Below are 16687 nucleotides of genomic sequence, written 5' to 3' on the forward strand. Positions count from 1 at the left end.
GAAAAATTACTCATTCATGAAAAGCCAAATGTTTATAAATAATCATAATTTTTTTTCAACAAACAATTTAAATGTTGTCAAAATATTTATGTAGTGTTTTGGCTTCTCCTACTGTCAAAGCTGCCAGTTTACATTAAAATAAGTAGGTCATTACCAAATTGTATAACTATTTCTTTTTTTTTGTGGAAAATTTCATGCAAAAATATTATTAATAATCTTCGGAAATAGTATTTCATTCCAATAAATTTTTTGGTATAAAAACTGGTGTAAGAGCTAGGCAATGCCATATTATAAAAATGCATTTTCATACGATGTTTATATGCCTGCAAAATTTCAGCTTAATCAGCAGCAGTGGCATTAGCCTACGCGACGACCTAAGCCGTACACTTTTTGCAAAGCCTAAACATAAAAGTTAACCATGCGGACTTTTTGTTTTGTTTGCAAACGTGTCGATGACAGCAACGAAATCATTAGTACGAGAAATATCTTGAGCCATATTTGATTTCAAATAGTTTTTGATCAATTTTAATTTTTAGAGCAATCTTTCAGCACTTGTTTTCACGTTATTTTGAATACTCTAGATCATTTAAATTACTCACCTCTAGAAGAGGCCGTTATATAGCGCGAGGCTCAGATTTGCCGCAGCTAAAATCGCCACTGGCGATCAGGTGAACCAAATAAAAGATTTGGTTTTATTATTTAAAAATGTATTTTTAATTTGCTAGATATTAATTTAGCTTCTTTAGTCGTAGACATTCCGCGTTCAATAACACACATGCTAAAGAAAGAATTGTCAAAAATTCAGCGAACTTAAAAATAAATTCTCAAAAAAGTTGCCAGCTCTTGTACCAAAACTAATGGCCTAATGTTTTGATAAAACTATTGAAGAATAAAATTACTTTTCAAATAGTTTCAATAATCCATCATGTTGTTATCAATAGAACATATAGGTACATAGTAGATATGTATAACATATACGCGTGTGTATGCTATTATAACCGGTTCAACTATCAATTATTGGTTAATCAATAAATTGCAAGTCAATTAATATGATACTTTAATGTTAAATAGATATTGTGCATGTATATTATACACATGCAGTACAGGGTCACACACACATAGTTAATGATAATTATAACAATTCTTTTTAAATCGTAAAATTTTAGTTTCTAGCCTAAGCTTTACCTATAATGTAATGTAAATAAGGAGTAGTTTGAAAAAATACATTTCTAAATCGATAAACTTCAATCTAACCTATACAACATATTATAAAGGTAATTATGTTGAGTTTTAAATTTTTTGTTTTTATATAGACTTTACTTAACTGCAGCATTTTCCTGAATAGAAAATTCATTGCTCATAAAATATCAACGAAATGCATGATTAAAAATAATCGACTTCCATGTCCTCTTTATTTGCCATTACAAAGTTATTAACCGACTGCCCAACGCAAGGAGTGACAATGTTTATCAGCCTATGTATGTATGTTTATATACATATGTATGCTGCCTTTTATGTTTACGTAAATGGATTTTTCTTAATCTTGCAAGTGTCAGTAAGGCATGGCAATAATGTAAATTTAATGTGGCGACTATCAAATGCAGTTTTCTTTAACGCAGTCGGGTTTTTTTTTCAATTATTTTCTTTTTTTTTTATGTAGTTTTTAACTTTTGTCTTTTTTTGAAATAATTTTCTGCATTTGACTCAAAAGGTACGATTTTAGTTAGTATTTTTTAACCCCCCGAACCAAAAAGGGGTGTTATAAGTTTGACCACTATTTGTGTAAGTCTCTCTGCCTGTGGCATCGTAGCCCTTAAACGGATGAACTGATTCTGATTTTTAGTTCGTTTGAAAGGTAATTTAATGGAGAGTGTTCTTAGCTGTGATTCAAGTACAAACTTATGGTTCCGTACCCGGAACAACTAAACCTAGGCCATGGTCCTCAAAATCGATTCAGTTCGGTTCAGTTTCAAGGCTCTAAGGAAAAGGTAATTTAATGGAAATTGTTCTTAGATATGTTTCAAGTGGGAGTTAAGGGTTTCGTGCCCAAAAATTTGTCGAAGGTTTTTTAAATTATGTTAAATTCACTTGTTGGAAGTATTTTTGAATAAACATTTCAATTGAGCCAAGCATTTGAATTTGGTAGTTGATTGACTTGTAACAGCTAAAAGATTTTAATTTAGAACGCATAAAAAACGAATTCACTAAAAATTTATTTATTATAGGGAGCATCAGCCTGTATAATATAATTGTTTTTGTTATTTAACATAAATTACGTTGTAAGTGAAGTTTATCTACACTTTGTAACCCCTCCCAAACTACCTGTAGTTATTCCACCTCACCGGTTCTGTTAACATGATACTTTGTGTGCAAATTAATGTTAAATAATAATAACATTGGGTGTTGGATAAAAATATTTTTTAAAGTTATTTAACCCTAAATTTATTGTAAGAAAACAATAAATTAGAAGCTTTTATCTGCAATTTTTATGGCAACAAACACATCATTTGTAGCGGCCATTTATTTTTCCCCATTTTCGGCACCGCATTCAAAGTCAGCGATTTTTAAAAATCTTAACAAGCAAAGGCGAATTTAATTTTTTCTGCCCGTTGTATGGCAATGAAAATTGATTCATAGAAAATTTTATTAAATAATTATTTAAATTACTTAAGGGTGTATGAGCATGACAACAATGTTTGATTTAAAGGCTCAAAATTTGTTTGTAGGTAGTCTTTTACTCAAAGAATATGTGGTTAAAATTTCAGCTTAGGTATCCGTGCAAATTTTTAAGAAAAAAGTCATTACAAATCGATATAAAATACATTGGCTCTTATGGAGGAATCTCAAAAAAGACATATTTTGGAAGTTTTTGATAATTTTCATTTGGAATGAATGAAAACAAATTTAAAAAAAACTTTTTAATAGAAAGTAAACATATTAGCAATGAATTAGAAAAGAAAAAAACTGAGTGTCACCGTCCATATAAGGGATGTAAGAGCAGGGTAGATTAAGGGTTGAAATTAGTTATGACTTCATGAATGTAGACGAAAATAAAGAATAAAATTTTTCGATATGTGTCTTGGTTTTCAAAATATCGAAAACTAAATAATTAAACAATATTTTCAATTTTCGATATTTTGAAAATTAAGCCAGATATCGAAAAATTTTATTCTTACTTTTCGTCTTATATCGTCAAGTAATAAATTTATCATCAAAATTGAAAATATCTATTTTTAAATTTGTGCCCCCACTACCATGCTCATACATCCTTAAATGGACTATCTAGCCCTTATTATATTATGCATAATGTTTACAATAAAAAAAATATATTACATAACTTTCTTTGCAGTCGTTTACAAAATTTCAAATAAATAAGCTTTAAGAAAATTTAGTAACAGGTTTGTCTCTTCTTAGGGACCACTCATTTATTACGTAAGAATGATTTTTGCTATTTTGCTTGTATTCTGTTTAACTTCATGTAAGTAAAGAAAGATAGTCACTCTTAGATAGCCACAGTCGTGTATATATATTACACTGTGGTGTCACACACATAACTGATATTCCCATACACTACAATTTTCTAACGTAATTTGTGCAATCACGGGAGGAGTAGGATGGTTACAAAAAAATGTTTCAATCAAAAGTTGTTAATTTTTCTGTGGGGAACATTTTTTACATTTTTGTTTTACCTCTAACGGTTTACAAGGTGGGTTCAACCCAAAACTCAATTGACCTCTGTTGCTCACTGATGATCAACCTCAATCTCCCTTTTTAGGTCCTGAGCGCGCCATAAAGACTTCAGTTTGATATCTATTTTCGTTTTTGAGTTATCGTGGCGACAAAAAGACAGACAGACGGACAACCGGAAATTGATTTTTAAACACGTATACCAAAATTTTGCTCGTAGCATCCATATTTTTACGCGTTACAAACTTGGGACTAAACTTTGTATACCTTGATATATTTCATATATACTACATAGTATAAAAATTTTATTTCCACCTAATTTCCTATAATATTGAATCACTGGTAAAAGCAAAACGGTCACGAGAAAAGTACAGTGAAAGGGTGAAATATTATATACTTTTGATTTTTTGAAAACTTTTATTTTATTTATATCAACCTGTAGATAAAAACATTGCTGTTTACATTATAGTTGTTTACTCATGTTTAATTTTTAATCAAATACACTCATGGTGTTTTCTGTAATTATCGGAAAAATAAAGTTTTAGTTTATTTATCATTTTTAGTTACATTTTGTCCAAAAATATAGACTTACGCACTGTAAGGTCAGCATTAAGAGGTGGAGACGTGTTATAAATCCGTTTTATAACACGGGGACTCTAAGGCTTTGCGAATCTTTATAAGGCATCATTGAAATCTCATGTCTTTCTCGCGGTTTCTGAGAATCACCACATTTGTATGTAAATTTATCTAATGTTAAGGGAGTGGTAATGTCTCTTCTTCGTCGTTTATGTCGATATTTCATGTCGTCTTCGTCTTTTATGTCGAGTTCAATTTGAAAAATCTAAATCTCTTTTTCAATATAAACATTTAATAATAAGGAAGCAATCGAATGAAGGGAAAATTTGACCTTAATGTTAGAGCTATGTTGCTCCCGATTTTTTCTATTGACATGATAAACTTTGTGTTTGTAGTATCTGCGAAAAATCGACTTATATTTAAAAACTAGCTGACCCGGCGAACTTTACACCGCCTAACAGTCGATTCTTTATTATTTTTTAAATACTTATTCTACTATGCGGGACACTGAGTCAGCTAGTAAGATAAAAAAAGATAAAAGAAAGTTAATATGTCAACAATTACATTTTTCCGCCGCCTTATAGGAGGCATATTTAGTAAGTCACAAACACAGACCACATTTAAAAAAAAATTATAGTTTTTAGATTTAGTAATATTATAAATGCACAGCAAAGAGACGTTTACATTTCAATTGACATTTTAGCACAGACAATTTACACTTTACCATATACTTGACAATTTGTTTTTGAGTAATGTTACAATAGTATAAATATCCCTATCCCTATATATTATAAAAGTGAAAGTAAGGATGTTTGTTTGTGTGTTTGTTTTGACACTTTCACGCAAAAACTAGCGAATAGAACTGAAATGAAACTGTACAGCAATATAGATCATACATCAGAATAAAACATGAGCTATAAATTATAAAGATATAGATTTTAGATCGTTTTGGGCCATAAATTAATGATTTCTGTAAAAATTTCCAACAGTAAATGTCACATGCATGGCCACCTTTTCTGTTATACTTAATTAATTATGACTATTTTACAATTTAAAAAATTGAAAACTGTTTATATCTTTTAGCTTCGTAAAACACTCCCTTCAATTGTTATGGAAGAGGGATAGGTGAGATCAAGAGAGGCGGAAGCTATAAAGTGGTGGTTTTTACCTTTATGCCCAGTGAAGCGGGCGAATATCAAGCTAGTTGATAAATATTGACATTAATATTTATACGATACTAACGTCATTCAATTGTTTTGCTTTCCTGGAACGCCTCTACTAACACTTAAACTTTATGGTATGGTATTAAACTTCAAATTGACTTTTAATTTTTATTACGAATCTTCTGTATGGAATTATAGAAAAGTGTTGTTTCTAGACTTTTTCAGGAAATTTTTTAAATTTTTCCCTCTGTAAGAACCATTCTCGTACTTCAAGGAATATCATAAAAAAAGAATTAGCGAAATCGGTTCAGCTGCTCTTCAGATTTGCGCTTAGCAACACATTCAGCGATTCATTTGTATATTATAGAAGTAAAGAGTTGTTAATAGCAGAATCCCAGCGGAAATATTTTCAATTATTTGGTTGTAGGATATTTAAAAAAATTATCCTTCACAATTGACTTTTTTTTCCATTGTACATATGTTGTATGTTTTTCCAACTTTTCCGCAAATGTATTATGTAACCTGCATAAATATGTTATTGCTTTTTTTTAAATTAATATAATTGTTAAATAAATTATTCACTCGTGTTTAATAACAAAGTTTTTTAATTAATGTTTTAATTATTAAATGCCTTTTGTTTTTAAATGAAACAGTTTTGTAAATTGAATTTATTCTATTCTTAGCTACTTGAAGCAAATTGGTAATTGTTTATTAATGTATATAGTTTCATCTTCTTTAAATTCTGAAACGAGTTTCTGAACGTAAAATTGTAGGTTTCTACTTAAAAGGTTTTTCGGCAGCCGTACTCTCACAGCCTAATTTGTCTACAAAAATTGCCTATATTAAAAAACTTTGTGGTTAAATTAATTATCTGTTTATACAAAATTTGTAGGTCTTGTATAGGGTTTTTATGACATGTAAATAAAATATAGGTAATACTTTAAGGATGTATGAGCATGGTAGTGGGGGCACAAATTTGAAAATAGATATTTTCAATTTTGATGATAAATTTATATTATTACTTGACGATATAAGACGAAAAGTAAGAATAAAATTTTTCGATATCTGGCTTAATTTTCAAAATATCGAAAATTGAAAATTTGGTTTAATTATTTAGCTTTCGATATTTCGAAAACCAAGACACATATCGAAAAATTTTATTCTTATTTTTCGTCTACATTCATAAAGTTATAACAAAATTCATCATCAAAGTTGAAAATAAGATAAAAATAATTTCAGCCTTTAATCTACCCTGCTCTTACATCCCTTATATGGACGGTGACACTTAGTTTTTTTCTTTTCTAATTCATTGCTAATATGTTTACTTTCTATTAAAAAGTTTTTTTTAAATTTGTTTTCATTCATTCCAAATGGAAATTATCAAAAACTTCCAAATTATGTCGTTTTTTGAGATTCCTCCATAAGAGCCAATGTATTTTATATCGATTTTTAATGACTTTTTTCTTAAAAATTTGCACGGATACCTAAGCTGAAATTTTAACCACATATTCTTTGAGTAAAAGACTACCTACAAACAAATTTTGAGCCTTTAAATCAAACATTGTTGTCATGCTCATACATCCTAAACTAAATATTTATATCATTTTCTTTGCATAGATTCTATAGAGCTCCTATTACATCTTATATATGTTTCTTTATAAATAAAATTATATTTTTAGCATCTTTTTAACATAATTGTGTAAAAAAATTGCCTATATTTAAAAAAAATTATTGAATAAAATAATTATCTGTATAGACAAAATTTGTTGGTCTTGTTGAGGGTTTTTCGGACATTTTATGATTAGTATAATACTTTAACTAGATATTTATATCATTTTCTCTCACTTTATTGTAAACACGCTTATATAAGCTTCACCTGTATGTGTGTATGTATGTATGTTTGTATGTAACTCTCTAATATCTTACCCATGCATAGGACATCATCAGTTATATACATTTATTCTACTACCGATAAGCATACTATACATAGAATAAGCAACAAGCGTGTTTTTTTAGTTTTTTAACCTATATTTATTTAAACGGAAAAGACCCTTTATGAGTATTGTTGCGCTTTATTTTATTTTATAAATTTAACTATTAAAAATGAGCTTTTATATATTAAAGTTTTTGTCCTACCCTGTATATAATATCCACAGAATATATTAGTCGTTGAACAGAATATAACATACCTAATGTAAGTAATATAAAATATATATTTTTTATATCAAATAGATAAATTACCTAGTCTATGTCACTTTGTAAACTACATTCTTTGTTTCAATTTGGTTAAAACTGGAGTATATTTATTATAATAATAACTTATAATTTTTTTAAAACGAGCCATACAAATATTTCTAATCCAAAATGCTGATTTTATATAGAATACCGACAAAAGGCTGTATTTGAATAGAGACTGTTTCTCAATGCAATTAGTTTCCTATATTTTACAATAAAATTAAATCTTGAGGATTGTTCCTTGTTTTGTATCGTCTTTATCTTCTGCATCTATTATCGTTAAAAATATGAAAAACAGTATTGCGTATATTCGGTCCCGCGGTTGTTACTGTAATGTCGAGTATACTCAATGTCACAAAAAATGCTCGTTTTAAAACATTCTAAGTGTTACTATTATAACATAACATATGATGCGTACGCTTAGAATGTTTTAACTATGGCACTTTTTCTGACAGTGAGTGTACAAGGCTCAGATTTAAGCTTTTTTAGCTTTATGGTTAATTTTATCTAAAACTTTTAAAGTAATAATATAATAATATAATAATGGGGTTTACGCCTATAACAGAGGCCACCCACATCATTATTTGCTAATCTTCATTTATTTAATTACAAACATATATACAATTACATTTTGATGTTGGTGAAGTCGGTTACTTCGTTCTTATCCAAGCGACGACAATGTGATCAATTCTACCGCCCTCATTAATCATAATTGTTCACACTGCCGTTGCCTGGATTCGAACCCGCAACCTAAGTCTAAATCGACAAACAATCAAAGACAAACGCCTTAGACCGCTCGGCCATTTAGGCTCTAAAAACTTTTAAAGTAGTTTATTGGAAAAGATTTTATTCTAATGGAACATATTATTCAAATTTTTTTTGAAATATTGATAAAGATTGAAATTTTTTTAGCAAAATACTTTTTTTCTCCGGTTTGCATGCGTTATTAGACGATATACAGTTCGATTTAATCGGTTTGTACGAGTCTTTTTTCTGTCGATAGCTATTTTAATGTTATCTTATTTATTTTTCGTGATGATTTGGCTAATATTTTAAGAAATCATTTTTTGGAGGATTTCAAAGTAAAAATTAATCGTATTCTATTTTGTATAACTAGCATATATTTATTTGATACGGAATATAGGGTTTTACCAAAATACTGGTGAAAAATATTTTAAAAGTGTCTCGAATTTCGATTCTTAATGTTCAATTTTTAAGAAACCATTGACTGTTTTATTTCGTTCTTGTATTGATATTGATAAAATCAAAATTATTTAATTGAAAGCGGTCACTAAGAAAGTATTTTAAAAAATGAATTAGAATTACAATTGAATTATTTTTAATTCTAGCATAATAACCGATAGACTGATAAAAATTTATACTGATTTTATGTTAATTCTTATTATATTGCCTAATGGAAAACTTTATATGTCTTAAATATTTTCTATACATTTTACAAATAGTTGTATTGTATTTATATTTTCTATATAAAATTAGATTAATCTTATAATAAAATTATAAAATTTATTTTCTATGTTTTACAAAATTTTTTATTTTATACGAATTAATCAATCTTCTATTTGTGTTTAAAGTAAATAAAATATAATAATAATTATTATTTTATTAAAATAGGAAAATAATATATATATAATAAATAATATTATTTATTTATTATTTTATCCATTTATGTAATCGGCATTTTAGATATGTTGTTGAAATTATTAAAAGGATTTGTGTTACCTACATGATAACGAAACTCGTTGAGAAATACACAGAAATTTCGTATCTTCGAAGGAAAAATTTTTTTTACAAAAAAAATTTACTTGATTTTTGTGACTTTCAAAAACCACAAAAATACAGAAATCATAGAATAAACTCGGTCAATTTTGAATGCCGTATTTCTGTACGGCATTTATGGAATTCACTTAGAATACTTACGCAGAGTTAGTATCCAGCAACGCTGTACATATTTGCTAGGTGTAATATTCATATTCTCACCTGTAGCACGAAACAATGACACCATGGTTCTTAAACTCACTTATAAGAGATTCTTTTTTAACAATTTTCTGGTGGGTCATTTCACCGGAAAAATTTAAGCTTGGGCTTATAGTTTATTAGTCTATTAGGAAATATTTATCAAATAATTAAATGAACTGAACTTTCGTGACCTTTGGCGACTTATTATTATTAGAAAATTGAAAAATTGAGACATCTTTCTAAAATTCAGAGAATTATTAAGAACTTTATTCATTTTTTTCAGCTAGCTCAATTTTATCATAACGCCTTGAGTAACTTAAGACCTTTTTCAGAATCTCAATTTTTTTGATATATATGTACTAATAATAAATTAAAGATTGCATATTGGACAAGGGACAAACTACAAAATTTTATACATTATTTTTTATTTTGAATTCATATATAGATAAAAGATAAAACAAACTTCGTTGACAAATGTAACATATTTATTTAAAATTTTAAAATTATTCTTTGATGTAAAAACCGATTACCATTTTCATTTCATTCTGTAAAGTGTAAATTAACTGATTACATCATTCAAATATAATTAATTAATTAATCATAGACATCAAATTATAATAAATGTGTGAGTCTTGGTGAACTGAAAAGAAAAGTACCGCTAATTCAAGGGTATTTTGAAGAAAAAGGAGTGTTAATAGATTCATAATATATACTTAAAAAGTTGGTAAAATATGTTTAAAACGAAAGTTATTTACGTTTAATATGTTTCACATTTATTTGAAGAAATATTTTTCAACTAAATTTTTCTTACTTTATTAAAATTTACTCGCAAATTTTTACTACCTTAATAAATACGCGAATTTTCACTGCCTTAATTGTGTTTGATCTGATATAAAATAAATTCGTAGCGCAGGAGCTGCGTTAGCGAAGCGAATTCCCTCAGGGATAGAAAAATTTTTATTATATTGGCTATCGACGAAGGACACACTTAGGCTATAGAGCCCATTGTGATTCCATATATGTGTTTTACCACCTTTCCGCTGATAGTTTCATTTATCAGCTCCTCAATTTCAGAGGCTGAGTGCACCTCCTTCATACAAATACCATGCACTTAACCAGCCCATCACAACTATTAATTAAATTAATTTAGTTGCGACGGCGGGAATCGAACTCGCTAGCGTAAGCATATCGCGGACGGAATTATATACGCCTTATACAACTGAGCTAATAGGGCGACCTATCAAGGAGGGGATAAATAATTTTTATAGACCAGTAAGTCAGTGAATCACTGAGCTTCACAAATGGTTTGAACTTTTAGTCCCTAGCCCCGAACAATATCTCCAAGTTATTGTAACAATGTTCAACCTTCCATTATAATTAGTTACGTCACTAGCAGATATTGTTATAATTATACTAATTGTTGATTTTACAATAATAATTTATAAACAATATCTTGATTAAGTTTATACTAATTAATATGTACAATATCATAATTTTATCAAGTAACAGTGGAATAAAATAATAACTATGTATGTATTTATGTATGTTTATAAAGTAACGATATGTGAGGTACTTTATAATTAATATTAATTATCATTAATAATCATAAATGATGGTTTAAATAATATTTAGTTTTTAAAATAAAGTTGTGATTCAATACTTCATAATTTATACGTAGCTTACATACACACGGTTGAAATCTTATATGTTATTTACTTATTTATACTCTTCTGGATATAAAAATTGAACAAGATGATTGTCTTCAAACAAGTATTACAAGTGAAATTTACAAAATTTAAAAAAATCCCCGACAAATGCGTTTTATTTCTTGTACACCGACTTTTGGAAACTTAGCTATAAAATATTCTCAATCATGTCGGTTTGACCGTTTAAGGGCTACGATGCCACTGAGAAACATACAGACGCAAACACTTTATTATAAATGTATAAATCATCAAATGTATAATATATATTTTATTTTAAAAGATAACAATATCTAAATAAAAGAATAGGATATTATATCCTGTGTTAAAACAAGTGATTTTACGGGAAGAAGAAATAATATGCGTTTTATTAGAAACGGAAATTAAAAATATTCATGTAATAATATAACTACCTATTTATTTCTTATAATTATATTTACCATTATAAAAGAAAACAAAGATTTCGTTATCATCGGAAATGCATTTTAATTAAATTGCAATTATTACAAAATAAATTATAACATTCATTAGAAGTTATAAATTTTTAATAAGTTTAATGCAATTAGTAAAATTATCAAATATTTTATTTATATTTTAATTACATAGGTATTGCATTATAAAATTTTTTTTAATCAGAAGTAAAAATTTTGCCAGTCCATAGTGAGTGCTAATTAAAATGATTTTCGAATGATATTTTTATAGTCTTACAGGTTTTTCAAGAGAACTGTCCTTTGCAGAAGTTAAAAAAATTCCAGTTACTGAACTATTTAAAAAAAAATTGTAGATTTCATATCCTGGTAAAAATCTTTGTTCTATTTGAATTCTAAAATCTGTGTAAAGATAAAAGATATTGACTAGAGATAACTGCTTTAAACTTCCATCAACCCGTCTTTGAAATGTTTGTTTTGGTAAATTTTCCTTTCAACTAAACAATTTTCTTCTTATTTGTTTCAGTTAACTGCAAATTCAGTCATATTTATATGTGTGAATGTCATTGGTATTTTTGTGCACAATTTAATGGAGCATGCTCAACGTAAAGCATTTTTGGACACACGAAATTGTATAGCCGCACGACTTGAAATGGAGGATGAAAATGAAAAATTGGTAAGTATACCATAAAAAAAAAAAACATACTAAAAACTGTAAATTAAAAATAAATTATTTTCAATCAATTTGTTTGTGTTTTTTTCCGATCACAGGAACGCCTGCTGCTTTCTGTGTTACCACAACATGTGGCAATGGAAATGAAAAACGATATTATATCACCGGTCGAAGGTCAATTTCATAAAATTTATATTCAAAAGCATGAAAATGTCAGGTATGTTATTTTTTTATTTACTATAATATACAAAAAGAAAAATTATTTTACTGCCAAATGTAAAAATTGATTCTTCTTTTATTGAGAAAAATTTCTCTTTTTTGCGATCATTCTCATTTTGTCCAACCTTCTGTATTTTTTATTTCTTTTGAAATAAAAAATAATAATATTTTTTTGTCCTTTTTAAACAAATTGGGGAAAATCAAAAGGAAACCTTGACTCTACCTATTGAAAATTCTTTAAGTTTCGTTTCAAACATATTCGCTTTACACAGTAAAGCGTAACATAGGATTGAAGCTTATTGATTGATTACTAAGCTATTGATGTCCTTATATTAAGTTAATATTTTTTGAGTCAACGATTTTAATACTTAGTTCAAGGAAATAGATTTTTTACAAGTACAAGTTTTTTTGTATATTTCTTGATTGTTTTGGATGCTGGTGATTCATGCTAAAATGCTAATTTGATCATAAATAACATTAATGACAAGAATTCGCCTAAATAAAGTATAATAAAAAAATAACTTTGAGCAGGTATTCCTAGGTAAAGACTAAACATCGAAAACTGATTCCAGTTGACCCAGATCTTGTTAACATGAATAACTCGGCTTAAATATAAAATTTTTCCACCAGAAATAATTTGGTGAATTTTTTTCCAAAAGAATATCATTGAAGTAAAAATTTCTATAGGCGCTTCTAATCTTATGGTTTCGCATCATCAAGATGCTATGAATATAGGTACAGATATAATACCGGAACCTGTGAAACCATTACTTAATCGAAAAACGACACCTATGTAAAAATATTTAAAACTGTACAATTAACTACTTACTAAGTGATTCTGATCTTTGGTAGCTTCTGATTACTGTTAAAAGATGGCGTTTTTTAAAATATATTTTTTATAACAGGTTTTTATCCAAACGTTAATAATTTCAATTTACAAACTATGAAATTTAAATTATTTATGCTATAATTAACTTAAAAATTTAAATAAAAAAAACAGTTATTCCAAAGTTTTAAGTTTTCACTTCCGTCCACAGTTTCCATCACTCACTATCTTTTTTTTCAGGATATTTCTCCTGGAAACTCCCAAATTAATATGATTATAAAAGTCAACGCATATGTAGAGAAATTCAATCTTCAGTTTAAATTAATATGAAAAAACTTTAATTTCTTAAAATATTTGAAAATTCATTACTTAAAATTTGTGGTCCATATCGGTAATTACAACATCTTTATCTATTCTGTTAATCTAATCTACATAGAAGGTTTTTCTTTTTATAAAATTCCATGGATATTTGTTGTAGAATATTGGTGTATATGTACTTAAGAACCTCATGTACTTAAACTGATTCTAGAATATGATAATGATAATGTGAATGCATTAACACGTTCTGATTCTTAATGATTCTTCTAAACACTTAACTGTATAGCACATATATTGTACAGATTGGTTTGTATAAAGCTCGAATTTTTATTAGAAGGTCGAAGTTTTTATACAAAAAATTTAAGTATTATTTTACGACCTCATATAAAACTTACATAATGAGACTATTCAAGTAAAAACTGTTTCGAATAAAATATTATTTTATTTTCTAAGTACTTAAGATAAAACTTATGAATTTTCTTTTGTTTAAACGAAAATGTGCTCAAGGCTAATTATATTCTTCGCCTTGAATCATACAAGATTTATAAAATAAAAGGTCTGCTCATCGTTATCATGGTCAATTTCGAAAACGATTCAACTTCGTTCGGTAATGGGATATGCATATGTTTTGTGCAAGATAATTCCTAGATTATGTTTTTCACGAAACCCTTTAGACAAAAGAACGTAATGTTTTACACGTTCCCAAATAAGAAACTTTCATAAAAAAAGCAATCGGAAAAGATCGAGAGGTGTCGTGGTAGGAAATAATAACTAATTTCAGAAGTCAAATACTTGTTTGATATAATTTAATTTTATAGCTACTTTTAGTTTTTACTATATGAAATAATTGGAGTATTAGTTTAAAAAAGGCATACTTCTGATTTAGTAATCAACCCAATATGTGAGTTAACGTTTGGTTTGATTAGGATATTTATTATGACATAATATAAAAATTGCATTATACTTACTTTAAATTATCTCTGTTTTCTTTAACGTCTGATAACTTTCACAACTCAATTTTTTTTGAATGATAAAACATAAAATTTTGACAAAAAATACAAATTAACAGTTATAAAAAGATTTTTGCATTTTCTCAAAATTCATGGCAACCTGAATTGATTGAAGTTTCAGTTTCCTAGGTAACTTAGATGTCAGTTTTTTGTGTCTGTTGCAGTTTTTTTGGTTTTAACTCTCAACCAGCATACAAATATCGTGCGATAAGGAACATAGTTCCAAAAATAAACTAAGTTGGTTATCGAAGCACGTATCTGATGATATTATTGTTAACTTGCAGGAATACTCCTTTAACAGTGTATAACGATTATTTGAACCACTTTGTTTATGCATAGATATTAATAATTTTGTTCTCATACATAGAATTTCATTATTCTTGTATGTATTTCGCTTATATTTAAAATATTCAATGCTCTTACAATTGAATTTTGTCGAAAATGTAATCAAGTTGTAAGAATTTTTACCAAATATGGATATTAGTTACATTCTTCGATGTCCAGACAAAAAATCTATTTCATTTTCTCAATTCCGTGCATTCGTTTATCTATCTGAATATAAAATATAGAAAAAGATGGCTTTCTAAGCTATCATCATAGATAAAACTGAAAGTGCTGGGCAGCCATTCTATTAGCTTTATATTTTCTATACGTACTACATTTTATCCGTAACCTTAGTAAAAAAAAAAAGAATTGTAGGTTACAGCACAATTTCAATTAAGGTAATGCAAGAAATCATTGGAAAAACATACGAGGGGTTCGGGCCGGTACAATTAAGTATCTAGGCCACTTTTTTATACAAAAAAATTCTATGGCTATATCCATTTTTTTAAGAATTGTCTTTTTTTTTTGTTTTAATCAACATCTTTGGAGTCGTCTAAAATAATGAATTTAACTTATTATTGATGTGCGGGTCGATTCGGAAAACTCCTTTTCTGTATTTTTACAACGAAAGAAACCTTAAAAAAAATAACCTTCTCCCAAATTTTTTCGAATTGATTATCAAAATCCGATAGATTTACCAAAACTATATATGATTTTCCCATGCAAAAATTGAAAACGCCTACACCTCTTTAGGGACTAAATTTTAATAAACCTGTTCTTAGTTGAAAACTACGTCATTAAGCTATGTTGATAGATCAGTCTGTTAAGGTTTTCTTTTATGTATAGAAAGAAAAAATAAATTCAATAATTCGAATGCAATTGTGTGGCAACGTAATTTCTCTCATTCTGATCTTTAAAATATATTTAAACAAGTAAAAACAACAATCGACTGAGTTAATTGTTGAAATATCATGTATAGACTGTGTTGATTATACTGTCACATTACGCATACATACATGTCACACATATATAACTGATATTCCTATATAATACATAGTATATAATTTGTCCTCAAACGGATAAAAGTTGTTTATTTTTTTATAAGGTACATTTTTTTACATTTAAATTATTGTTCTATCTCTAACGGTTTACAAGATGAGTCCTACGGACCCAAGACCCAATTGACCTATGTTGCTCATTTACGAACTCGACCTTACTTTTTATGTTCTGGACACGCTATAAAAATTTCAAATTGATATCTCTTTTCGTATTTGAGTTATCGTGTTGTCAGACAGACGGACAGACAACCGAAAACGGACTAATTAGGTGATTTTATGAACACCTGTATCAAAATTTTGTTGGTAGCATCAATATTTTCAAGCGTTACAAACTTAGGACTAAAGCTAAATATATACCTTGTATATATTTCATATACATGGTATAAAAATTGCATGTGTATAACGTTAACATAAGTTTTATTTATAAATCAAACAATTATTAAAAGCAATAAACATAATGATTTCGCGCCAGTAAATCATATATTATTTA

General features: G+C 27.7%; 1 protein-coding gene across 10 annotated transcripts in view; it reads left to right on the top strand.

Moving 5' to 3' along the window:
• The window catches only part of LOC123296813 (Ca(2+)/calmodulin-responsive adenylate cyclase), a 198526-nt gene that overhangs the window by 67739 nt on the left and 114100 nt on the right, over nucleotides 1-16687 (top strand). For all 10 annotated transcript variants that reach the window (XM_044878468.1, XM_044878477.1, XM_044878471.1 and 7 more), the window contains 2 exons: nucleotides 12296-12445; nucleotides 12541-12659. In XM_044878468.1, the coding sequence (XP_044734403.1) occupies nucleotides 12296-12445; nucleotides 12541-12659 (269 nt within the window). The remainder of the gene's footprint in view (nucleotides 1-12295; nucleotides 12446-12540; nucleotides 12660-16687) is intronic.

The sequence above is a fragment of the Chrysoperla carnea genome, chromosome 3 (assembly GCF_905475395.1).
Source record: "Chrysoperla carnea chromosome 3, inChrCarn1.1, whole genome shotgun sequence".
NCBI lineage: Eukaryota > Metazoa > Arthropoda > Insecta > Neuroptera > Chrysopidae > Chrysoperla > Chrysoperla carnea.